The sequence below is a fragment of the Mirounga leonina genome, unplaced genomic scaffold (assembly GCF_011800145.1).
Source record: "Mirounga leonina isolate KUSES-001 unplaced genomic scaffold, KU_Mleo_1.0 Mir_101595, whole genome shotgun sequence".
Classification (NCBI taxonomy): domain Eukaryota; kingdom Metazoa; phylum Chordata; class Mammalia; order Carnivora; family Phocidae; genus Mirounga; species Mirounga leonina.
The window spans coordinates 14975661-15003306 of NW_023270158.1; the positions used below are offsets into that span (position 1 = coordinate 14975661).

General features: G+C 37.8%; 1 protein-coding gene across 1 annotated transcript in view; it reads left to right on the forward strand.

Annotated features, from left to right (window-relative positions):
* The window catches only part of IL1RAPL1 (interleukin 1 receptor accessory protein like 1), a 1375052-nt gene extending 1348312 nt beyond the window's left edge, over nt 1-26740 (forward strand). The window contains exons 9-11 of the mRNA XM_035001062.1: nt 3519-3662; nt 25407-25577; nt 26022-26740. Of these exons, the coding sequence (XP_034856953.1) occupies nt 3519-3662; nt 25407-25577; nt 26022-26740 (1034 nt within the window). The remainder of the gene's footprint in view (nt 1-3518; nt 3663-25406; nt 25578-26021) is intronic.
* The last annotated feature ends 906 nt before the right edge of the window (nt 26741-27646 follow it).

The window sequence follows — 27646 nt, forward strand, 5'->3', positions numbered from 1 at the left end:
TTTTCTCTTTCCATCTTTTGATGTTGAATTGTGCTGAAATGGAATCTTTTTATTTTTTAAATGCTGCCACTCCAGGCAACTTGAACTTGAGCTAAAAAGCAGATCCCATTTCAAAGGGAAAATGACATTTGCTGGGGCAACACCTTTCACATTGTAATGTAAAGAGAAAATACAGCAGTGGGCCCCAAATCATTTCTTTTAAGTGTTACAGAATTTAACCCCTAGTAATTTTGTCCTGACCCAATGTATAAGCAATAATGGGTAGCACTCATATTAACGAATGTGTCCAGCTTGGAGCAAAAGAATGTGGAAACTAAATCTAATACACCATTTTCTTTGGGAGAGTTTACACCATGGTTTATAAACCAATGTGAAAAACTTACATGGGAAATTTTTTAACCTCCCACATTTATAATATGAAGGCATGTAGATTACTCTTGCATAGAAATAATGTGGTAACTGAGGAGCAGGCACTGGTGTGTGGACTGTGGGGAAAGACACATTTCTTTTCTGACTTACAAGAACACTGTAAGAACAGTAGGCTTCTGCATGTAATACTACAGAAGTATCTGGGGAAACTTTGAGATACTGTCTGGATCTCAGGATAAATTAGCTCCTTGAAAATGCCGTTTCTTTGGACCTGGTCTTGGTCTCCATCTTATTAGTAAATGACTATCCTGTGGCTCAAGAAGACTTACTCTTGCTTATTGCCCATACTCTAGGTATATATAACTTTTCCATTTGTTTGTACCTTGAAGGATATATTCATGGGACACTAGACCATTTCTCTCTTTTTTTTTTTTTTGATTTTTTTTTTTTTAAAGATTTTATTTATCCATTCATGAGAGACAGAGAGAGAGAGATGCAGAGGCAGAGGGAGAAGCAAGCTCCCCGTGGAGCAGGGAGCCCGATGCGGGACTTGATCCCAGGACCCTGGGATCATGACCTGAGCTGAAGGCAGACGCTTAACCGACTGAGCCACCCAGGCGTCCCTAGACCATTTCTCTAGTTGCTAAGCCACATCAACCCTGCTGTCTTTTTCTCATTACATTTCAGACAGTACTATTTATTGGCCTACTATATAGTGTATTTGAGGTAGTGTATATAATTATTTCAGTAGCTCATGACTTCTAGCAATAGGGATAATTCACATTTGGGCAATGACTTCTCTAAAAATAAGAAGGACTTACTTTCATATCATTTTTCTCTAACTTTTGCATATTCAGTGTTTAAAAGTGTGTAGAGAACAGTCTTATAAATGCCATCTGAAGGAAATGAGAATTCTGCTTATTACATTAATAGGATTATGTCTCGGGCACAGTTTTGGGTTGTTTCAAAAGCTCTTCCACTAGACACGGACATGGGAAGGATGCCACTTGTGTCCAGGCCTGGTGCCACGTCTCCAGAATCCAGGGGTGTGCTTGGCGCCAACACAGAACCATTCCCAGCCTGGGGAGATATCTACAGTAGACCAGCTGTCCTGACTCCAGCTTTCTCTACAGCTTCTTCCCACATAAGCCTCGAGTTAGAATTTATAGTGTCTATTTTCTTTTAAATCCAAGTTTTAAAGAATTGAAGTGTGATTAACATAAGGTAAAATGCACAGATGGTAAGTGTTCAGTTCGTTGAGTTTTGACAACGTATAGACTTGTATATCCATACCTTAAAAATGATACAGAATATTTCTTTTACCCCAGCAAGTTTCCTCTTGCCCCTTTCCAATAAATTTTCCGATCACTCATCTACAAAACATCCATTTTGTGATTTCTATCACTATGGTTTCTTTTGGCCTGCTCTTGTACTTCATTTAGACAGAATTATACAGAAGATATTACTTTGTCTGGTTTCCTTCACCTAACATAATTTTGTGAGATTCATGCATGTTGCTTGTATCAGTAGTTTATTCTTTTTACTGCTGAGTATATTCTGTCATATGGACATACAGCAGCTTGTTCAGTATCTCCTGTTAATGAACGTTCAGGTTGTTTTCAGTTGTGGCTACTATGAATAAGACTACTCTGAACATTCTTGAACAGGTCTTCCCGTGGACATCTGCTTCTATTTCCTTGCGTAAATACTTAGGAATACAATTGCTAGTCATAGGGTAGATTCACAGTTAACCTCATCAGAAACTACCCCAAATTGTCTAATATAGTGGTACCATTGGGCTCTTCCACTAGCAAAGTTTGAGAGTACAAATTAAGCATTGTCCATTTTTTCCCAATTCTTTTCTTATGCAAGAAATATTAGGGTGATAAATTCCAAGTGTTCAATGCATTAAATTAGAAAACACAATGAATCTGAAAAGAAACCACAATCCAAATGTTTCTCTCTCCCATCATATCCAGTATAATTTAAATCAGATGATTTGGGTGTATAAATTAGCCTATGGGCGTAAGTTAGTTTTATGCAGGTTTCTCTGTGTGGTGGAGTTAACTCATATACTGAGAAAACCAGGCCCAGTGCACCCTACAGAATTATCTACCCACTTACCCTTTCTGTTCACATGGGAATGGGAAAACATTACATTGAGGAACTTTTTTTTTTTTAAAGATTTTATTTATTTATTTGACAGAGAGAGAGATAGCGAGAGCAGGAACACAAGCAGGGGGAATGGGAGAGGGAGAAGCAGGCTTCCTGCCGAGCAGGGAGCCCGATGTGGGACTTGATCCCAGGACCCTGGGATCATGACCTGAGCCGAAGGCAGACGCTTAACGACTGAGCCACCCAGGCACCCTTGAGGAACTATTTGTATTTCACTCCTGGAACTTTTGTAGTACCATCTTGTATAGGCCCTCAACAAGATTCAACAGTTAATGCTGTCTGATATTTGTAAATACAAAATGTAAAAATTTCCAGGAGGTGCTTTTCAGTATTTTACTTTCCATATTAATTCACTTAGACTCTAAAAGATCTAATAACTCATTTTATTTTCTTTCTTAAATTCATAAAATCCAAGCACTTTTAATAAGATTTTCTTCTCTTTCCCATCTAATTTTAGTAAGAGCATAAAATACACTCGGTTAACCGGTAGTTATATATGTTTTTTGATAAAACTGTTGAAATAAAAATGAAGGAGTAGACAATGAAAAATATGGCTGAGTTTTGTTCTGTAATTATCACGGGAAAATAGGTGTAGCAACCTGCCTAGTAAAGGGGGGGAAACAAATGAAAAATGTCTAAGCAGCTTGGCAAAAGGAAAATACTACCAATGTAGTCTGCTGTGATATCCACTAGGGGGCCTACTTTTTAAGCCCAGTAGACCTCACACGCAAACACACACACACGCACACACGCACACACGCACAAACACAAAATGTTCTTGTGAGGAAATGATGTCCATGCTTTTCAAATTATTTGTCACTGATACTGCATCATACCCATGATGATTTCACCCCATTTTTGAGATCTCAGGAGTGATCTTGTAACACAAGAGTAGTTATTACTGCAAAACCATAGATTATTTAAAGTTTTCAGTATAAGCATAATTTCCTTTTGTGATTTTTTTTTTCCCCTAGAGCTAATGTACACAGTTGAACTTGCTGGAGGGCTTGGTGCTATCCTTCTGCTGCTTGTTTGCTTGGTGACGATCTACAAGTGTTACAAGATAGAAATCATGCTCTTCTACAGGAATCATTTTGGGGCCGAGGAGCTGGATGGAGGTAAGATGAGTTCCCTCTTTTTGATGTTCTCTCTGAATATTCTTACTTGTTTCTCGCCTTTGTTTTATTGAGGGCCAAGAAAAGTTCCCTGCCTTACCACTAACAGCAGCTCTTATCATCTTTCCACGTTCAGTTTGTAAATTCATCTTTTGCACGGAACTGTACGTGTGGTGCTTGAGAGCCAATAGGTAATTTCCTCTGACAATTGTAAAGCGACACCTACCCTTTTTAGAATCCTACGCCAAGTAGCACTTGGGAATTACAAAGGCTGATTGCAGCGCTAGCAGAATGTTCGCTTTCTCTCACCTTGTAATCAGTCCTGAAAGGCCAGCTTTACTTCTCGATAGGTGAGGAGGGCCTCTTTTAATTGTGTTCCCTAGATCAGACGAGATCGGGCACGCTTAGGGTGGGATAGCCCCGCAGTTTGAAGTGAATCTGTTTCCAGCTCTAATAAACTGTGCTGGATATTTTAGAATTCATAGCAGTCTTTTCAAGCTTGTTTATGTAGCTATTTTTAGACAGGTGAATTTTTATTCCAAGTGTGGACCAACAGATAATACAGTGCCCAAGCACATTGTTTTCATAATAATACATCTACTATTTTTCCTCGAATTGGATGAGTAAATGTTGTTTTCATGGAAATCGTAATAAGGATTCGCCCCCTCTGGTCAGTCGAGAATCTGTGTGCACTCTAAGAGGAATTTGGGGTCCTTAAAATGGAGGTCCATGAACCACCCATTAGATGACTTAAGTTTTGTTTTTTGGTTTTTGTGGGTTTTTTTTCATTTTGGTCATTTGAAAGTGATCCGTACGTAAGGTAAATTCGCAGTAGAGGAAGCATCTGCAAACTCACGTACACAGTGCAGATGGCAATGATTTCTTGATCATATTTATACATTTTTTTTTCTCATGACTGTCACTTTTGCACTAAGTGGCACGAAGGAAAATGAAGGGATCGGCCATGTTCCCACCTTTCCCGGATCCTCTGGACTAAATCCACAGGTAGCACTATGGGTTGTCAGGCTTGTGAAGAGGAGTCGTTGACCCAGGCTGTGTAACCTCCTGCCTGTCCCATGAGGGTGAAGTCCATGCCGCAGCACGTCTGGGGCTTTTTACATTTTTAAGTGTTGATTTGCACTTGTTTCTAACTTTCTTGCCTGCGTGTGCAGAGTATTACATTTTTTGGCTACTCCTTCAAAGAGATATGAGAAAATTGTCAATGTCAGGGCTATTGTTGAATGAGTACCAAGCAAAGTGCTTGGCATTCTTAATCATTCTTGCTAAGGCTCAAAAACTTTTGACGTCAATATTATAATCTCCATTTTACTGATAAGGCAGCTGGGGCTCCCAGAGGTTAGATAATGTACTGATGAAAATAACACGAGCATTACTGTAAGTGGCCAAGATGAAATTTGAAAAGAGGTCTATGTCCAAAGCATCTATTTTATTGAACCCTGAGTCCCTACTGTTTTGGGCCTTTTAAAAATTTAATATGTTCAGTATAATCTAAAGATGTGATGTTGTTTGGACAGTTCGCACATTAGAAGATGTTTGAAAAAGCAGATTACCCGAACATCTCACTTGATCTATTAACCCTGTTTGGAATATGTTTAGTTTGTGTTCTGAATGAGATGAACGATTTCCCCCAAACTATCTGTTTCCAGTGCAGTTTTTCTTTTCTTTTCTTTTTTTTTTTTAAAGATTTTATTTATTTATTTGACAGAGAGAGACACAGCGAGAGAGGGAACACGAACAGGGGCAGAAGGAGAGGGAGAAGCAGGCTCCCCGCTGAGCAGGGAGCCCGATGCAGGACTTGATCCCAGGACCCTGGGATCATGACCTGAGCCGAAGGCAGATGCTTAACGACTAAGCCACCCAGGTGCCCCGCATTGCAGTTCTTTGTCATGTTTTGAATGGTGGAAGATTCTGGAGAGTTTACATGCCTCTAAACCTTAGTCATATCCCCTTAGATCTTTCTACACATGCTATTATGGTTGAATAATTATCTACTCTTCCATTGGAAAATTTCTCTGACATCATCACATTCCCATTCTTCATAGCTCTCCCACAGTCCTTTCTTCTTCCCCAAAGAAAAAGTAACTGTTAAGAAGAGACCCCAGGCTTTTCATATTCTTGACTTGGCTTAAAAAAATGGAATTCAGAAGTCAAAATTTGAGTGTTGCCTTCTTGATTCTTGGCCACCACATTAGCTCCCCTAAAAGGGGAGTACATAAAATACTCTTGGATGTAAGGAAAGGCAAAGAGTATGAAGAAGAATAGGGAAAGTTTAGTTAATATTTTGAAGCAATGTCTTACTCTGGTGATATGATAATAATAGATTCATTGACTATTTGTTGACTATTAAATAGCAAGTGCGGTGTTGGCTACTTGGTTGATACTCAGAGAATCACACAACTAGAAAGACAGAATTTAAGCCCAGGTCCAAATAACTCCAAATTCCAAGAATTTCAGCCCTTGTATCAGACTGGGAGATGAAGTATTTGGTGTCAGGAACACATCCATGCAATTCCTTTTGGATCATTACGATAGGCATTCCCTGACTATATCAGTTCTGTATCAGGATTCTATTCTTCCAAGATAGAACATACTGATGCTTGGCTCTCTTGGTTTGTTCACCTCACTCCTTGCCCCCCTCTACATAACTTTACATTTCATTGTTTCCTCTGGATCCAGGTCTTAGCACTTCTCATTCTACAATACTCACTTTTTTGGATCACACTTACAACCCTATCTTCAATTGCATTAGCCGGTAAATAGCCCCTAAATCTAAATGTCCTTCTCCCAGTTCTCTTGTTTTATTATCACCTAATTGTACCTCTTGAAAATAGACTGTTTCCTCAATCAATTGCAGCTCCTTGTCCAAGCCTCCTACACTACCTTCTTGGTCTTCATTCTCTACCCTTCCATTTTATCCTCCACACTCAGCCAGACTTCTCTTTTTAAGTACACATTTACTGTGATTTTTAGCAAAAACAAAAAAAGATAGGCATGCCTGTATCGCGCCTGCCAGAGCAAGTCCAGGCTTTTTTAGCTCAGAAAGCAACTGCCATTGCAGGGTGACTCAACTTATAATTGTAGCCTTGCCTCCTCTGTGGAATCTGACCCTGCAGAGTTCCAGTTAGAATGAGATGGTGGTCTTTGGAAAAACAGAACTGTTGAGAACTGACCCAAGACAATGCAGTAATGCATAATTCCAAGATCTTTTTAGGTAAATGAGGTAACTATAATGGTTAGGGGCAGGAGAAGGTTAACTACTCTCCTACCACCTTGGCTCCATTACATACTGGAAGAAAATTTGGACAAATTCTGTTGCATATGCCTTTATTAACAAACAAACATAGAACCCATCCTGTAAACTGGAAGACGTTCCAACTCTCTGTTGTGTGTCTGTGTCTTCCCAAAAAACTTACAGGAAAGTTTCCCCTGAGGCAAATGTGACAATATACCAGTGGCAGGATTAGGCTCATTATGTAATGACATCTAAGAATATTCTTCATCTGAACACAGGACTATTTGGGAATCATGTCTGGAAAAGTTTCCCTAAGGGGACAGGTGAGTGGCTCTACTAGATACTTGTAGGGGTATGATGTGTCTCTGCATTAAGTTAAGTTAGTCCCAGTGTCTGGAATAGCACTGATTTTACCGTGCAGAGTCCATTTCCAAGATCCATTATATTTAGCAAAAAGCCACTAATTTTAGCAGTCAAATCTGATTTCTAACATCTGTTGTGCTAATTAACAAAGTGTCTACTTTTGATCAGAAATAGAGATAGTCGGAGTGCTTGTAGAGGCTGCCTCTGGAGTGTTGCCTTAGTCTAATTAAATACTAACTGACCATCCTGCTAAAGGCAACCCTCTGTCTCTAAGCAGAACTTACATTAACACAGTGTACCAATATCTGTGCTGAAGTAAGTACAAAGAAAATACAGTTATCGTGACAACATCTGAGTCCTTTGCTTCTCTATGCCTCTGCCTGGGATTTCCCTTACACTTTTGTTTAAAGCTTATATAAAGGTAGTCCGTCCTGCCTCCCTTCCTTCCTTCCTTCCTTCCGTCCGTCCTTCCTTCCTTCCTTCCTTCCTTCCTTCCTTCCTTCCCGTCTCTCCTTCTCTCTCTCTCATACACAGTTCATATTTTACCTCTGGCTTCTAAAGATTTCCCTTATCATCCCAAGGTCCAGTTATTTTCTCCTTCATCTTTACAAAAATCGCACTTTAGACACATCTTAAATAGTCCTTTTTCTTTTGAGTAATGAGTGCTCACTAGTGAATGCTTACTACTTGCAGAGAACTGTGATTTCAAGATTCCTTACGTCATGTATTTATTTCCATTTAAGGAAGGCTCAAAGACCAAGTCATGAAGTAAAGAATTATTACTTCAAAATTTTGAAAGATTGTCTAGATTTTGGAACTGGCTCTGTAAATAAAAAACGTAATAGATATATAAAGAAAAACAAGGTTGTAAAGTCAGAGGTAATCCACTAATAGGAGAAAACAGAAAACACCGGCTCTCCTACATGATGATTATCATATCGGTAGATGTCGGTAAGGTAGTGTGTAAGTTTTCACTAGGAAGTAACTTAGTGAAGAAATTTAACGTTTCATTTTGCGGGGAGGATCTAGTGCTAGACAAGGTGAATCTGCTTTATGTTTGTTTTTCTCAGACTACTAACTGTTTCAGTTTTGGTTTTATCTCCTGACCATGGGGTATGAGGTGCAAGCTTACTCATAATCATGGCAGGGCAGGCTTATAAGAAAACTGTAGCCACTATTTTATTTATTTATTTTTTTTAAAGATTTTATTTATTTATTTGACACAGGGAGAGAGAGAGAGCACAAGCAGGAACACAAGCAGGGGGAGCAGGAGAGGGAGAAGCAGGCTTCCCGCCGAGCAGGGAGCCCGATGCGGGGCTCGATCCCAGGACCCTGGGATCATGACCTGAGCCGAAGGCAGATGCTTAATGACTGAGCCACCCAGGCGCCCCTGTAATCACTATCTTAAAGATGAAAAAGAGAACTCTTCTAGTTCTACTTTAGGAATTATTACAGGTATTGGACAAAATGAGTTAGAGCAAGCAATCTTTTATAATCTTCACCCCTTGACCCTTGAAAAATGTGACCATCTGTTCCATTTCACGCATATGAAACAAATTGGTATTTACATCATCTTAGGTCATAGAATTTATTTTTCTATCTCCTTCAGTTACAGGGTTACTGACTATTAATAGCTCCAGGAACTATTGTCCTCATGTCCATCAGCGAAACAGTACTTTTGTAAATCATTTAGAAACCCTGTAGGGGTTTTTTGCTTTTGTTTTGTTTGTTTGGTTGGTTGGTTGGTTGGTACTGATTAGATAATTCGCACACACATAAACAATCTAGAATGTGTTTTTGGGTTCCAGAAGGAGAGACCTGTAGTTGTTTTTGGTATACAATTTGCCCAAATTCATAAACTGTTAAGTAGGAAACAAGCCTTCTCGTCTCCAACCCTTTGTTCCCTATATACCACTCTGCTAACTCTTACCCTCTTAAGATTTCTAACATCTACATCTGCCTACTGCCCCCTCAAGGATGCAAGGGAAGAAAATTAATATCTACTGAAGACCTCCTTTGGGCCAGGCATTTTGCTATATGGCAGGGACCCATTTCATGCTGAGTATCTACCTTAAGAAGGTGCTGTTTTATAGATCAGGGAACATAGTCTCAAATGAGTGAAATTAAAATTAATGACAGTCAAGATTTGACCTCAGCTGCTGGGGCTTTTTTTGATTCACTATATCATGAGATATATATTTTTTAATTAGTATCACATTTCAGTGTTTGAGACCCTATGGATTCAAATAGTCCAGAAAAGTACCAAGTAACAAAACAAGTAAACTAGAACAATATTGCAAAAATTACAAAGTGTAAAACTCAAGCAGTTTTATTTTATTTTAGAATTCGGTTGCCAGATGTTGACATGGCAGGACTGAAATGCAAAGTGAAATTTATTAAAACAAAGATATTTGATAATCACAAAATCAAAATATAAAGATTATATGACTAATGTTTATTTATTCAATTATATATCATCCATTTCTACAGTTTTTTACTGAAAATTTCTATCTTGGGTATGTAAGAAAACATGAAGGCAAATCTGAGACACAATAAAGAAATGTGGCTTAATTAAAAAAAACCCTCATTTATTCAAATTATATCAATGCTAATTTTTTTTTAAAGATTTTATTTATTTGCCAGAGAGATAGAGAGCACAAGTAGGCACAGTGGCAGGCAGAGGGAGAGAGAGAAGCAGACTGTCCGCTGAGCAGGGAGCCAGATGCGGGGTTCGATCCCAGGACTCCAGGATCATGACCTGAGCTGAAGGCAGACGCTTAACGACTGAGCCACCCGGGTGCCCCAATGCTAATTTTTAATGATCACATATTTCTATGCTAATATGCCACATGAAAACATAGAAAGTCATCTTTTAAAATGATTTTACGATTGGGGCGCCTGGGTGGCTCAGTTGGTTAAGCGACTGCCTTCGGCTCAGGTCATAGTCCCAGGGTCCTGGGATCAAGTCCTGCATCGGGCTCCTTGCTCGGCGGGGAGTCTGCTTCTCCCTCTCCCCCTGCTTGTGTTCCTGCTCTCGCTGTCTCTGTCTCTGTCAAATAAATAAATAAAATCTTTAAAAAATAAATAAATAAATAAATAAAATGATTTTAAGATTTTATTTATTCATTTATTTTGGAGTGAGAGCGAGAGAGAGCATGCATGTGGGGGAGGGGCAGAGGGGGAGGGAGAAGGAGAGAGAGAGGGATAGAATCCCAAGCAGATTCCGCACTGAGCTCGGAGGTGGTTGCAGGGCTGGATCTCATGACCCTGAGATCATGAGCTGAGCCAAAACCACGAGTCAGATCCTTAATCAGCTGAGCCACCCAGGCACTCCAAAAATCACCTTTTAGCATAAAACACATTATTCATCATTGAGCCCTCCTCAAGCCTCATTTTGGTAACCCATGTGCTGAATGATGGCCTCTGTCACTAGTCAGTTTGACGCACGAAAGTAAAAAATATTTGAGAATATTTTTTTTTAAATGGCCAGCTGCCAATAACATCTGACAACTGTTCAGTAGATGTTTAAAGGTTAAAAACTCCCAAAGACCCAAATGTCAGTCTCAAGCCATTTATATTATCAGTAACTCGCTTTCCTAGCCCATATCAAATATAGCCACCACCTTCATCTTGAGAATGGAATCTCTAATCTACATTTTCTTTTTTTTAAGATTTTATTTATTTATTTATTTACTAATTTATTTATTTGAGTGAGAGAGAGTGTGTGCAAGCACATGAGCAGGGAGAGGGGCAGAGGAAGAGGAGAGAGAGAATCCCAAGCAGGATCCATGCTGAGTATAGAGCCTGAGGCAGGGCTCTGTATCAGGACCTTGAGATCATGACCTGAGTCAAAACAAAGAGTGGGACACTTAACCGAGCCACCCAGGCATCCCTCCAATCTACATTTTCTTAGAAGTTTCATTGTTCTAAAAAATCCGTGTATCCTTTGGCTTCTCAGTCCCCCTAAGGAGCATTGACTAATATTCTCTCATATGTCAAAGAGAAAAATATTTATCATTTTTCCAAACTACTTTTTCATTACTGATAGTTTCATATTTTCCTTCTCTCATCAGGGTTTTCATAAATAGTATTTTAAATTCATAGTTTTATTTCCTAACTCTCCAGAGTCCAAACTTCTTTTCCCCCCCTCAGATATTTTTTTTTAAATAAAAATATCGTGGTTAATTCAGTCAATGGAAGGAGAAAATTCTAGTGGACCAGTTGGTTGACTTCAAGTAACAAAGTAACTAGCTGATTGATAGGTCTTGCTGTTTTTTTGTTTATTCTCCCTGTTTTTTTGTTTATTCTCCCTCCCCCAGATTTATTGAGTTATAATTGAAATTGTGTAAGTTTAAGGTACATAGTGTGATGTATAGATACAGGTATAGAGAGAGAGATGTGTATAGTGTGTAATGATTGCTACAATGTTAGTTAACACACCTATCACCTCACATAACTGCTATTTTTTTGTAGCAACATTTAAGACATAATCTCTCAGCAACTTTTGAGTATATAAAATATAGTATTATTAACTATAGTCACTGTTCTGTATATTTTATCCCCAGAATTATCTATCTTTTTTTATAAATTGTTTTTATTGAAGTGTAACTTACATACAATAAAGTATACTAACCTTAGAGGTACAACTTAATGACTGTTAACATATATATTTGTGTGAACACCATGTGGGTCAAGATGTAGACCATTTTCAATGTCCTACAAGAACTCTTTGTGCCCCTGCTCAGATAGCAACTTTCCCACCTCTGACATAACTACTACAGAATTATCTATCTTATACCTGGAAGTTTATACCCCTTGACCAACATCACTCTCTCCCCTACTCCCCAGCCCCTGGCAACCACCATTCTACACTGTTTCTGAGTTCAGCTGTTTTCATTCCGCATGTAGGTGAGGTCATACAGTATTTGTCTTTCTTTGTCTGACTTATTTCAGTTAGCATAATGCCTTCAAAGTCTATCTAAGTTGTTGCAAATGACAAAATCCCCTTCATTTTTATGGCGGAATTATATTCTGTTGTATATATCAACCACATTTTCTTTATCCATTTGTCCATTGATGGACACTTAGGTTGTTTCCATGTCTTAGCTATTGTGAATAATACTGCAATGAGCATTGGGGTACAGATATCCTTTTGTGGTAGTGATTTTATTTCCTTTATACATATACCCAGAAGTATAATTGTTGGATCATATGGTAGTTCTATTTCTAATTTTTTGAGGAAACTTCATACTGTTTTCCATAGTACCTGCACCAATTTACATCCTCACCAGCATGGTACAAGAGTTCCTTTTTTTTCTACATCCTTGCCAACACTTGTTATCTCTTGTCTTTTTGATAATAGCTATCCTAACAAGTGTGAGGTGAGATCTCATTGTGGTTTTGATTTGCATTTCCCTGATGGTTAGTGATGTTGAGCATCTTTTCATGTACCTATTGGCCATTTGTATGTCTTTGGAAAAATGTTTGTTTGGGTCTTCTGCCCATTTTTATTGGATTATTAATCTTTTTGATGTTGAGTTGTATGAGTTCCTTCTATATTTTGAATATTAACCCTCCCCTTATCTGATAACTGGTTTGCAGATATTTTCTCCCATTCCATAGGTTGCCTCTTTATTTTCTTGATTGTTTCATTGGCTGTGCAGAAGCTTTTTTGTTCAAGGTAGTCCCACTTACTTATTTTTGCTTTTGTTGCTTGTGCTTCTTGTAGCATCTCCAAAGAATCGTTGCTAGGGCCAGTGTCAAAGAGCTTTTCCCTGTGTTTTCTTGTAGGAGTTTTATGATTGCAGGTCTTACATTTTAAGTCTTAAATCCATTTTAAGTTAAAATTTGTGGATGGTAGGGGCACCTGGGTGGCTCTGTCATTAGGTGTCTGCCTTCAGCTCATCGGGGGTCCTGCTTCTACCTCTCCTTCTGCTCCTCTCCCTGCTTGTGCTCACTCTCTCTCAAATAAATAAAATCCTAAAAAAATTATGCAAGGTATAAGACAGGTCCAACTTCATTCTTTGTCATGTGGATATCCAGTTTTCCCAACATCTTTTATTAAAAAGATTATCCTTTTCCCAATGATTATTCTTGGCCCCCTTGTAAAATACTAGTTTTCTATATATGCATGGGTCTATTTATGGACTCTCAGTTTGGTTCTAATGGTCTATGTATCTGTTTTTATGCTACCACCATAATACTGGTTTTTCTTACTATAACTTTGCAGTATAGTTTGCAATCAGGAAGTGTGATGCCGCCAGCTGGGCTCCTCTCTTTCAAGATTGCTTTCACTATTCGGGGTCTTTTTTTTAGTTTCAGAGGTAGAGTTTAGTGATTCATCAGTTGCATATAACATCCAGTGCCCTCCTTAATGCCCATCACCCAGGTAGCCCATCCCCCCACCGACCTCCCCTCCAGCAACCCTCAGTTTGTTTCCTATAGTTAAGAGTCTCTTATGGTTTTTTCCCCCTCTGATTTTGTCTTATTTTATTTTCCCTCCCTTCTCCTATGTTCATGTGTTTTGTTTCTTAAATTCCACATATGAGTGAAATCATACGATATTTTTCTTTGACTGACTTATTTCACTTAGCGTAATACTCTTGTTTCACCCATGTCATTGCAAATGGTAAGATGTCATTCTTTTTGATGGCTAAGTAATATTCCGTTACACACACACACACACCCCACATCTTCTTTATCCATTCATCTGTCAGTGGACATCTGGGCTCTTTCCATAGTTTGGCTATTGTGGACATTGCTGCTATAAACATTGGGGTGTGTGTGCCCCTTCAAATCACTATGTTTGTATCCTTTGGATAAATACCTAGTAGTGCAATTGCTGGGTCATAGGGTAGCTCTATTTTTAACTTTTTGAGGAACCTCCGTACTGTTTTCCAGAGTGGCCATACCAGTTTGCATTCACACCAGTAGTGTAAGAGGGTTCCCCTTTCTCCACATCCTCACCAACATCTGTTATTTCCTGACTTGTTAATTTTAGTATTCAGGGTCTTTTTTAGTTCCATTTGAATTTTAGGATGGTTTCTTCTATATCTCTGAAAAATCCCCTTAGAATTTTGAGAGGGGTTATATTGAATCTATAGGTGGCTTTGAGTAGTATGGACATTTTAATAATATTAATTATTCTGATCCATGAACATGGGATGTCTTTTCATTTATGTCTTCAGTTTTATTTCATTAATGTCTTATAGTTTTCAATGTATAGATCTTTCACCTCTTTGGTTAAATTTATTCCTCAGTATTTTATTATTTTTGATGCTATTTAAATGGGATTATTTTCTTTCTTTTTTTCTTAGATGGATGACTTGTTGTTATTGTATAAAAATGCTACAGATTTTTATATGTTGGCTTTGAATCCTGAAACTTTACTGAGTTTGTTGAGTAGCTCTAACAGATACTTGGTGGAATCTTTAGGTTTTATTATATGTAAAATCATGTCATCTGCAAAGAAAAAATTTTACTTCTTTCTTTCCTACTTAAGTGCCTTTTATTTCTTTGCTTAATTGCTCTAGCTAGAACTGCCAGTCCTATGTTGAATGGGAGTGGAGAGAGTGTGCACCCTTACCTTGTTCTTGAATTTAGAAGGAAATCCTTCAGCTTTTCATTGAGTATGATCTGTGGGTTTGTCATATATGGCCTTTATTGTGTTGAGGTATGGTTCTTCTATACCCAATTTGCTGAGAGCTCTTATAATGAAATTATAAATTTTTGTCAAACTTTTTCTGAATCTATTTATAAGATTATATGATTTGTGTCCATCATTCTATTACTGTGGAATGTCATGTTTATTGATTTGCATATATTGATCTATCCTTGCATCCCAGGGATAAATCTCATTGACCATGCTGTATTATCCTTTTAATTTGCTGTTTAATTTGGTTTGCTAGTATTTTGTTGAGAATTTTTGTATCTATATTCATCAGAAGTATTGGCTTGGGGCGCCTGGGTGGCTTAGTCAGTTAAACTTCTGTCTTCGGCTCAGGTCATGATCCCAGGGTCCTGGGATCAAGCCCCACATCTGGCTCTCTGCTCAGCGGGGCGCCTGCTTCTCCCTCTCTCTGCCTGCCACTCCCCCTGCTTGTGTTCTCTTTCTTTGTCAAATAAATAAATAAAATCTTTAGAAAAAAAAGTATTGGCTTGTAGTTTTCTTTCCTTGTAGTATTCTTTTTTTTTTTTTTAAGATTTGATTTATTTATTTGACAGAGAGAGAGACAGCAAGAGAGGGAACACAAGCAGCGGGAGTGGAAGAGGGAGAAGCAGGCTTCCCGCTGAGCAGGGAACCTGAGGCAGGGCTGGATCCCAGAACCCTGGGATCATGACCCGAGCTGAAGGCAGCCTCTTAATGACTGAGCCACCCAGGTGCCCCTCCTTGTAGTATTCTTTTTTTTTTTTTTTAGATTTTATTTATTTATTTGAGAGAAAGAGAATGAGAGAGAGAGAACACATGAGAGGGGATAGGGTCAGAGGGCAAAGCAGACTCCCCGCCGAGCAGGGAGCCCGATGCGGGACTCGATCTAGGGACTCCAGGACCATGACCCAAGCCGAAGGCAGTCGCTTAACCAACTGAGCCACCCAGGCACCCCCTCCTTGTAGTATTCTTATCTGGCTTTGGTATCAAGGTAATGCTGTCCTCATAAAATGAGTTTGGGAATGCTTCCTTCTCTTAAATATTTTAGAAGAGTTTGAGAGGGAGGCATTATTTCTTCTTTAAATATTTGGTAGAATTTACCAGTGAAACCATCTAGTCCTAGCCTTGTCTTTGTTGACAGTTTTTTGATTAATGCTCTAATCTCCTTAGTTATTGGTCTGTTCAGATTTTCTATTTCTTCACAGTTCAGTCTTGGGAGATTGTTTTTAGAAGTTTATCTGTGTCTTCTAGGCTATCCAGTTTATTGGCATATAATTGTTCATAGTCACCTCTTACGATCCTTTGTATTTCTGTGGTGCCAGTTGTTATGTCTCCTCTCTCATTTATAATTGTGTTTATTTAATTTTTCTTTTTTTTTTTTTTTTGGTTAGTCTAGCTAAAGGTCATCAATTTTGTTTATCTTTTTAAAAGCCCAACTTTTCATTTCATTGATTTTTTTCTATTGTCTCTGTATTCTGTATTTCATTTATTTTGTTCTAATCTTTATGATTTCTGTCTTCTACTAACTTGGAGCTCAGATTGTTTTTCTTTTTCTAATTCCTTGAGGTATAAAGTTAGATTATTTATTTGAGATCTTTCTTTTCTCTCAGATTCAGGCATTTATCACTATAAATTTTCCTCTTGGAACTGCTTTGTTTCATCTCAGTTTTTGTTGTGTTGTGTTTCCATTTTTGTTTGTCTCAAGATATTTTCTGATTTCCCTTTTGCTTTCTTCTTTGACCCATCACTTGTTCAAGAGTGTGTCATGTGATATCCACATATTTGTGTATTTTTCCATATTCTTCCAAACCATTGTGGTCAGAAAAAGATACTTGATAATGACTTTGTGGCCCAACATACGATCTAGCCTAAAGAATGTTCATACATGCTTGAGAAGAGTGTGTGTTTTGCTACTTTTGCCTGGATGTTCTGTATATGTCTGTTAGGTCCATTTGGTCTATAGTATTCTTTAAATCTACTGTTTCCTTATTAATTTTTTTATCTCCGTGATCTATCCAGTATTGAAAGTAGGTTACTGAAACCTGCTAATATTATTATATTGCTGTCTATTTTCCCCTCAGTTCTGTTAATATTTGCATATTTAAGTACTCCAATATTGGCTGCACATATATTACAGTTATTATATCCTCTTGATGAATTGACCCCTTTATCACAATATAGTATGGAGTGACCTTCTTTGTCCCTTGTGACCAGTTTTCATTGCAAATCTATTTTATCTGATATAAATATAGCCACTCCTGTTTTCTTTTAGTTGCCATCTGTAGGAATATCTTTTTCCATTCTTTCACTTTCAGCCTGTGTGTGTCTTTAAAGATAAAGTGAAACTTTTGTAAGCAGCATATTGTTGAATCTTATTTTTTGATCTATTCAGCCACTCTTTGTTGTTTGATTGGAGAATTTAGTCCATTTATGTTTAAAGTGATTATTGATAGGTAAGTACTTAGTATTGTCACTAAGTTTGTTTTTTGTTGTTGTTGTTGTTGTTGTTGTTCCTTTTTCCCCTTCTTCCTCTCTTGCTGTCCTCCTTTGTGATTTCTTTTTTTAACTTGTATACTTTAAGGAAAGGAATTCTTTTTAGGCTCTGTGTATCTACTATAGGTTTCTTCTTTGTGGATACCGTGAGGTTTACATGAAACATCTAACAGATATAACAGACTATTTTAAGTTGATGACAACTTACCTTCAATTGCATAAAGAATTCTACACTTTTACCTTCCTCCCCCCACAATTTAAGCAATTGTTGTCATCATTTACATCTTTTTATATTGTGCATCCATTAAGAAATTACTGTAACTATAGTTATTATTTTTAATTTTAATTTATTCCAGTGTAGTTAACATACAGTGTTATATTAGTCAGGCATACAATATACTGATTCAACAGTTTCACATATTGCTCATTGCTCATCAAGATAAGTGTACTTTGAATCTCCTTCATCCATCACCCCATCCACTTCCCCTCTGGTAACCATCTGTTTGTTCTCTATAGTTAAGAGTCTGTTTTATGGTTTGTCTTGTAGTTTTTTTATTAAATTTTTTATTTTAATTCCAGTATAGTTAACATACAATGTTATATTAGTTTCAGGTGTACAGTATCCTGGTTCAACAATTCTATATATCACTCAGTGCTCATCATAAGTGTATTCTTTAATCCCCATCACCTAGGTCACCCATTCCCCCCACTCACCTTCCTTCTGGTAACCATCAATTTGTTCTATGTAGTTAAGCACCTGTTTCTTGGTTTGTCTCTCCTCTCTCTCTTTTCTTTTCTTTTCCCATTGTTCATTTGTTTTGTTTCTTATGTTCCACATATGAGTGAAATCATATGGTATTTGTCTTTCTCTGACTAACTTATTTTGCTTAGCATTATATTCTCTAGCTCCATCCATGTTGTTGCAAATGACAAGATTTCATTCTTTTTTATGGCTAAACAATATTCCATTGTATATACATACCACGTCTTCTTTATCCATTCATCTACCGATGGACACTTGGACTGCTTCCATAATTTCATTATTGTAAATAATGCTTCGGTAAACATGGAGGTGCATATATCCTTTCAAATTAGTGTTTCTGTATTCTTTGGGTAAATACCCAGTAGTGCAATTACTAGATCATAGAGTAGTTATATTTAGAAATTTTTGAGGAACCTCCATACTGTTTTCCACAGTGGCTGCACCATTTCACATTCCCACCAACAGTGCATGGAGGTTCCTTTTTCTCCACTTCTTCCCCAACACTTGTTGTTTCTTGTGTTGCTGATTTTAGCCATTCTGACAGGTGTGAGGTGATATCTCATTGTGGTTTTGATTTGCATTTCCTTGATGATGAGTAATGTGCATCTTGTCATGTGCTGTTGGCCATCTGGATGTCTTCTTCAGGGAAATGTCTGTTCGTGTCTTCTGCCCATTTTTAATTGGATTATTTGTTTTTTGGGGTGTTGAGCTGTATATGTTCTTTATATATTTTGAATACTGACCCTCTATTGGATTTGTCATTTGCAAATATCTTCTCCCACTCTGTAGGTTGTCTTTTAGTTTTGTTGATTCTTTCCTCTCCTGTGCAGAAGCTGTTTATTTTAGTGTAGTCCCAATAGTGTATTTTTGCTTTTATTTCCCTTGCCTCAGGAGACCTATATAAAAAAATGTTGCTATAGCTGATATCAGTCAGATGCCTGCCTGTGCTGTCTAACCAGGATTTTTATGGTTTCAGGTCTCACATTTAGGTCTTTAATCCATTTTGAGTTTATTCTTGTGTTTGGTATAAGAAAATTGTCCAGTTTCAGTCTTTTGCATGTAGCTGTCTGGTTTTTCCAGCACCATTTATTGAAGAGATTGTCTTTTTCCCATTGCATATTCTTGCCTCTTTTGTCAAAGATTGATTGACCATATAATGGGTTTGTTTCTGGGCTTTCTATCCTGTTCCATTGATCTATGTGTCTATTTTTGTCAGTACCATAGTGTTTTGAATACTACAGCTTTGTAGTATAACTTAAAATCTGGAATTTTGATACCTCCAGCTTTGTTTTTCTTTTTCAAGATTCTTTTGGCTATTTGGTGATCTTTTGTGGTTCCATTCAAACTTTAGGATAATTGTTCTATCGCATTTCTATACAACAGTAATGAAGCAACAGAAAGAGAAATTAAGAAAGCAGTCCCATTTACAAACTCACCAAAAATATTATAATACCTAGGAATAAACTCAACCAAGGAGGTGAAAGCCCTGTACTCTGAAAACTATAAAAGATTGATGAAAGAAGTTTAAGACAACACAAACAAATGGAAAGACATTCCATGCTCATGGATTGGAAGAACAAATATTGTTAAATTGTCCACACTACCCAAAGCAATCTATAGAATTAATGCAATGCCTGTCAAAATACCAATAGTTATTTTCACAGAACTAACACAAATAATTGTAGTTATTTTAAGTATTATTTTTATGAATTTTTATACTAGAGATATAAGTGATTTATACCACCATTACAGTATTAGGGTATTCTGAACTTGACTGTATATTTACCTTTACCATTGAGTTTTATATTTTTATGTTTTCATGTTCTTACTTAATGTCCTGTCATTTCAACTTGACAAACTTCCTTTAGCATTTCTTGTAAGGCAGATCTAGTGGTGGTGAACCCCCTTAGCTTTTGTTTGTCTGGGAATGACTTTATCTCTCCTTAGTTTTGAAGGACTGCTTTTCTGAGTATAGTATTCTTGTATTCTTGGCTGACATTTTTTTCTTTCATCAGTTTGAATGTTTTATCCCATTCCCCTCCTGGCCTGCAAGGTTTCTACAGTTCAGTTTCTATAGTTTGTTTAAGATGATTATTTTGAATTCTCTGTCAAACAAATTGTAGATCTCCATTTCTTTGGGGTTCATTACTGGAAGTTCGTTAGTTTCCTTTGGTGTTGTCATGTTTGCCTGATTCTTCATGATCTACGTACCTTTGCATTGATGTCTGTGCACTTGAAAGAACAAACACGTCTTGTAGTCTTTACAGAATGATTTCAGCAGGTAAAGTCCTTCTCCTGTCTATTCTCCAAGCCAATGGGATTACCTCCAGAGTTGCAGTCATTCTGGGTTTGAGCCAGATTTGCAGCTATTTCTGGGTCTGCAATGAGGTCTGTGTTTGGCAGGTTTGTTGCCAGGGGCTCAGGTGGGCAAGGATCTCCTCTGGTACCTGGGTGTATGGACCTACCGCTAGTACCTTGCTCAGTAGGATAGTACCTCTATAATTGTCCATTTCAGGGTCCACAGTTGGGTCTTTAGTCAGCGGGCTTTTATCAGGTGTGTGGACAGATATGGCTCCAAACAGGTCCCTGGTTGAGCTTCTGCCTGGTCACTGTATGGGACCCTGGGTGGCCAGGACTTGCTCTGGACCAAGGCTGAGAGGATTTACGCACAGATGTCTTATTTGGCCATTTTGCTGACATCATTCCCATTTTTCATTTTTTGTTGAACATTGCAATCAGAATCACTTGAAAGTCATGGGAAGAGTAAATCAATGACTGTATTCGAATTTGTGCAAACTATTGCAAAGAACATATACACCAGCTGTTTTCCATCTCTTCAATGAACAGAATTATAGTTGAAGGTTTAAATTACAGAAAATAAAATTTAAAGAATAAAGTTTAGAATAAAATATTCTGTGGTACTACCATGTTATGATTAACCACTTTTAAGTTGTTTATAAACTTAAGTTGAATTGAAAAGATCACAGACCTATTCTTTAAAAACCTTAGCATAGTTTTGTTTTTTCTATGGTTATAAAAAAATGTTAATTTTTCAAAGTTTCTCCAGTCATATAAAGCTCAGACATTAAGATATTAAGTCAATATATGTTCTTGTAGATACTAAATCAATATATGTTCTTACAGATATTAAACAGAATTGAAGAGATTTTACCCAAGATTCATATTTATCTGGTAATTGGGAAAATAGAAGAAACCTTAAAATCCATATGATTTTGAGTCAGAGAACATTGCTAAATTTAGTATGGTATCTGGCATGATGTTTGCAGTCTGATAACTTTTAAATCAGGAGTTTCCTTCTGGTAGTAAATAAATGCCAAGCCCATTACTGCTCTGACATAGACTCTAGGGAAAGAGGAATTAGATACCAGTCAAGTGTTCCATTGATTTGAGGATGCTGCTGCAGATGCTCACAAGGGGCTTTTGAGCCACATTTACTACCAAGATAATCTGCATGTGTGCAACTCCTTTTTATCCAAGAGATACCAGTTTAACTACTATAAATTTGTCCTGATGATACAAAGAGATAGAGAACTGACTGAGGCCTTAGCACCAATTCCTGAGGCGCATTTAAGCTTAATACAGTTAATGTACATATTACTCTAGGCAAGAATCTATTTCCTTTTTGATGAAAGTGTGGATTTTCAGCTTTTTTGTTTAGAGTACATCCCCTGTAAGTATCAGCACCACTTATCATGGATCTGATGCTGCAATGTTTAGTTTTGTTGTTCTCTGGTCAGTTACCTAGCAACCACCTGCAGTTCTTTGATGCCTTTGAGCCCTCTGGATGCCTATACAGTGTCCTAGAGCAGAGTTCCTCAAAGTGTAGTCCCTGGACCAGCAGCAGCATCACCCGAGACCTTGCTGTAAATGCAAATTCTTGGGGCTCGTGGGTGGTGCAGTTGGTTAAGTGTCTGACTTTTGGTTTCAGTAAGGAAACTTGATAAACCCTGACCCCATAGCTCCTAGTAATTCCTTGAGGAGTCCAGGCAGCATGGAGTGTATATCTCCAAAGACATCTCTCCTAGAAAATAGCCCAGGTCTTGAGAAAATCCCCACCCTTGTTGTAAAATATAAGTCGTGTGATATGCAAATGAAAGATTATTCATTTATTTAATCAACAGATCTGTTTGATCATCTACTAAGCCCTGGTGAGATAGCTGAGTCAAGGATATTGTAGTCAAAGAAAAAAGATAAGATGTGAGCACAATAATACCGTACTTGGGAAAAGAGATCATCTCCAAGTCAAAGATATCAGACTCAAATTCAAAAGAAATCAAAAACAGATCTAGTTGCTGGTTTTTTGACAATGGGTAACCATAATTATTTTCCAGGATACCATGAACATAATCAGTGGTAAGATTTGGAAAGATAAATTTTCAGCTCTATGTGGAATGGGCCAGAAGGAGAAAGAAACAGAGAGGAAGACCTACTAAAATAGAATTATAACAGCTAAGAAATGAGTAGGGCCTGACCCAGGATGATGGAAGTAGAATCCAAAGGACTTTTACCAATGAATGCCTATGAGATTATCAGTAATTAAAAAGGATAAGTGGAACATACATCTGACATTTGGAGATTAAAGAAGTGAGATTGTAATGTTATTGAAGTGAAATAAAAGGTGAAGAACAGAGCTTGAGACGGAAAGCTTGCTATGTTGTGAGCATGTTGAATGTGAGGTGCATGCCGAACATCCAAATTAAGGGGCCGAGGTTACAGGTAAAAGTGGGGTATGGTTGGTAGTTCATGAAAAGGAAGACAGAACTGCACATCTAAATTAGGGAGTTAGCTACATAGAAGTGATTATTGACATCAGGGGAGGAAAGGAGATTTTTAAGGGAAAGTGGGCTGAGAGAAAAATGAAGCAGGTCACAAAAAACATCTTGAGAAATAACAGCATTTATGAGTTGGAAGAGAGATGCCCATGGAAGAAATCAGAGGAAGAGACAGTGTCATGTGAGCAATAGTGATACCAAGCTGGATCTTACCAGGATCAGCGGACCAGTGGTTTACATCTCTTTTGAGTCATATGTGCTCTGTTGTAATTGGTGTTCATTATTGATCTGCTTTTCAAATATTTTTAAGCTTAGAGAAGACAGAGGGCTAAGAATGAGGATCTAGCCATTACACTTCCCAGATCTGGGCAAACTTCAACATATTATAGTACTTTGTAGCAAACTGGGAGAAAACAACTTCCAAGAAAGAAAACAGTATATGCATGAAATCATTCTACAATGCACAGTCTGGCTTAAGGAGTCCTTCCTTGGCCCATGACCCATGTACTAGTCTTTGCAACATGTTTGTCCCCTAGAAATAAACTGTTGACTTGTCTACATCTCCTACTAGATTGGAAGCTACTGACCGGTATTGTAAAGGAAGTCTTATATCTCATAGATATGGCATGTGAATATCTAATGAATGGACATTTTAATTAAATATTAACTGGTATTACATCCTAGCTTTATTATGTACTATTTTCTATGATTTCTGACTCAACTGAAGTGTTTACATCAATAAAATGGTACCACTATAGACTGCTGGCACATGTGCATGACCTGCTCTAGCAAATGTAATTCTCATTTTTGATGAAAATTGAATTTTATTTATAATATGTACAACTATTTCCTGTTTGAAGAATAAGGAAAATAACAAATACCAGAGTATGGCACCTTTGGGATGATTGCTATTTTTCTAAACCTTTTTTTTTTTTACCCTGAAACGTGTTTGGTTTTTTTTTTTTTTAAATCCTCTATACGTAAAAGTTTTTTTTCAGGCATCCTATAGCAGAGTTGTTAATTTCTTTTTTTTTTTAGATTTGAGTTTGAATTCTTTTTTTTTTCTTTTTTTTTGAGTTATTAGTTTCCTATATACCTGTGTTAACTTCAGATACAGTTAATAGTTTTCTGAGTTTGCCCTAGCAAGTTTTAATTATAGAATAACTTCTAGATGGCTCAGGACTATCAGACTACTGAAATGAACACACCCATATGGATCTGCAAAAGTGAGCTATAGTGTCCCTGTAGTCAAAAGGAGTGCCCCAAAGCCACCGAGAGCAACAGTTAAGGATGTCCCTTGATCTTTGATGTTTTATAACCCCAAAGTTTTAAATTTTCTGTGCCAAATACAAAGCTCATTTTGTCCTGAAATTTAGGGATGTTTCAGTCTGACTTGATCTGATAATTGAGTAATACTCTGACAATCATCAGGGAAGTAGAAAAGAGAGCTAAAGATACTGATATTTGGTAAACTCAGTATATTGGTAATATTTAGATTTGAGGTGAATTATGAATCCTGATAATACATTCTGAAAAGGCAATGGATGAATGAGAGACTATCCAGAAGATACATGACTTATTTCCATTAGAAACAACAAATAGGAAATTTGGGATGTTTAATGTTAAAATATTAAGGTAAAGATAATGCATGAGAGTAGTCATCAAATATTTGAAGAGTTTCCATGTAAAAAGGGGAAAGAATGAGAAAAGAAACAGATTTTAGAACAAAGTTTCATTCATTTATATTGTAATTTTTTATTCTCATGGTCGAACCGATAAACATGATAAGAAAATATTTGGCAGTATTTTATGTGTGAGATAAATGGAGACCAGCAAAACAATATGGTTTTCTAAAATAATTCAGTGGAATAATATTCTAAGTCCCCAAATCCAAGAACTGGCTCCCAGTAGAAAAGTAATTATTCCATGCTTGATTTTGTTTTCTCTCCCAACAGAAAATCAGTACAGTGCCCACAATCAAAATATCATTCCTCCATGGTCAAGCCAGGTGCAGTTTTCTTTTTTTTCAACAGAGTAAAATGGCCAAATGCAGGATTAGTTGAATGTACAGTTATTTAGAGTAAGAGCATACTACCCAACCAAGTGCCTTTTATAAGCAGTCAAAATTCTCCATGACCTGTGCCTCAGAAATGTTGAAAGTTAACATTCCATTGCTTTTTTTGTTAATTTTCTTGCTACTGTCTTCACAACAACAAAAACAACAAATAAAAATGTGATCCTTTATACCTCCAAATTAGTTCCAGAATATTTGACATCATTGAATTCTTACTGAAAATTAGTAAAGGCTTCTTTCTTTGGTCTCCCCAAAGGAGGGCATTTAGAGATGTTTTTGGAAAGAGTTGAATGTTTTCATGTCCTAATATTTTCTTTGGAGAGCAGTGACTTCAACTTTACTCTGTAATCTTTTTGACAGACAATAAAGATTATGATGCGTACTTATCATACACCAAAGTGGATCCTGACCAATGGAATCAAGAGACAGGGGAAGAAGAACGCTTTGCTCTCGAAATCCTACCTGACATGCTTGAAAAGCATTATGGATATAAGTTGTTCATACCAGATAGAGATTTAATCCCAACTGGAAGTAAGTTAATGTTTTCGTCTGAGAGTGTGCATACTCTTTGTCTGTGTGTCATCATTATTTTTAGGCAGAATTTTAACTTGTGGTTCTCTACATCAAAAATGGTATCTATCAGTGTCTCAAGAAAGAAAAGTCATATGTGTTCATATGAAACTTAATTTTTGATGGCCCTGAGAAGCTAGTTCCATTATTCTGTAAAGCATCTCCTTTTATGAGTCTTGACATTTGAAAAAACAAACGGGAGATTGGTACCTGGGAAAAATATTTCTAGCATTGAGAAAAGAGAAGCCCATACTCTATTCATTGTGGTCACTGGCTGTCTTCATCTTCTAAGGTATGACCTATCAAGCAACAGTTCTCACGTAACGTGTGCAAGAGAAGCTGTTGGGGCTTTCTGGAGCAGATCTTTGATCTGGTCATTCTGATAAACTCTTTTCTCTTTTCTAGCATACATTGAAGATGTGGCAAGGTGTGTAGATCAAAGCAAGAGGCTGATTATTGTCATGACCCCAAATTATGTAGTCAGAAGGGGCTGGAGCATCTTTGAGCTGGAGACCAGACTTCGAAACATGCTGGTCACTGGAGAAATCAAAGTGATACTGATTGAATGCAGTGAACTCCGAGGCATCATGAACTACCAGGAGGTGGAAGCCCTCAAGCACACCATCAAGCTCCTGACGGTTATTAAATGGCACGGACCGAAATGCAACAAGTTGAACTCTAAGTTCTGGAAACGTTTACAATATGAAATGCCTTTTAAGAGGATAGAACCCATTACGCACGAGCAGGCTTTAGATGTTAGTGAGCAGGGGCCTTTTGGGGAGCTGCAGACTGTCTCGGCCATCTCCATGGCCGCGGCCACCTCTACAGCTCTAGCCACTGCCCATCCAGATCTCCGTTCCACCTTTCACAACACGTACCATTCACAGATGCGTCAGAAACACTACTACCGAAGCTATGAGTACGACGTACCTCCTCCCGGCACCCTGCCCCTTACCTCCATAGGAAATCAGCATACCTATTGTAACATCCCCATGACACTCATCAACGGGCAGCGGCCACAGACAAAATCGAGCAGGGAGCAGAATCCAGACGAGGCCCACACAAACAGTGCCATCCTGCCGCTGTTGCCAAGGGAGACCAGTATATCCAGTGTGATTTGGTGACAGAAAAGCAAGGGACATCCCATCCCTGGGAGCTTGAGTGGAGTGTGCAGTCCAGTGCCTGGAACTAAATCCTCGACTGCTGCTGTTAAAAACATGCATTACAATCTCTAGAACACGAGGAAAAACAGGGTCTTGTACATATGTTTTCGGCAATTTCTTTGTAGCATCAGTGTCTTCCTGTTTTACCATGTCTCTTACCATTACATTTTTTGACTTTGTTTTATATGTCATTGGAATTTGTAAATTTACATTTTTTAAAGAAGAGACTTAATGTATAGATAGAAAACCCTTTTTTGCTTCATTAGTTTAGTTTTAGAATGGGTTTTATTTTCTTTTCTTGATTTTGTTTTGCTTTTAACATTTCCTTGGGGTGCTTGGACAAATCTATCCGATGGGACAAGGAGCACCGGATCCTCTCTTGGGTTCTGCCTGGGATCAGCAGGGCCACGGGGGCCTTCAGAGAGCAGTGCTGCACATGCCAGCGTTGCCATTTGGGAGGAGGAAAAAAAAAAAGATGAGAAGAACACTTGTTCATAGGAGGGCCCCGTCAATCAGAGCCCTGAATCTCTTCCTTGTCCCACCTCATTCCCCACCTCTACCCTTCTAATGGCGGCATGATGTGTAAACTCTGAGGGGGGGGGTCTAACTGTCTTAACATTTAATTCACTGCTCGTCAGAATACACTCCAGACCCAGAAGTGTGCTAGTCGCTTGACAGTGACCGCTACAGAGTGCTAAGAAGAGAAGATCGAGGGCCTGCAAATGGGGGAGAGAGTGTTGTTTCTGTTTTTTAAATGAGTTGATGTACCCTTATATAAATATATATATATATATATATAAAACACACACACAACAAAACAAAAGAAACAAAAAACAAAAAAACAAAACAAAAAACACACAAAAAACC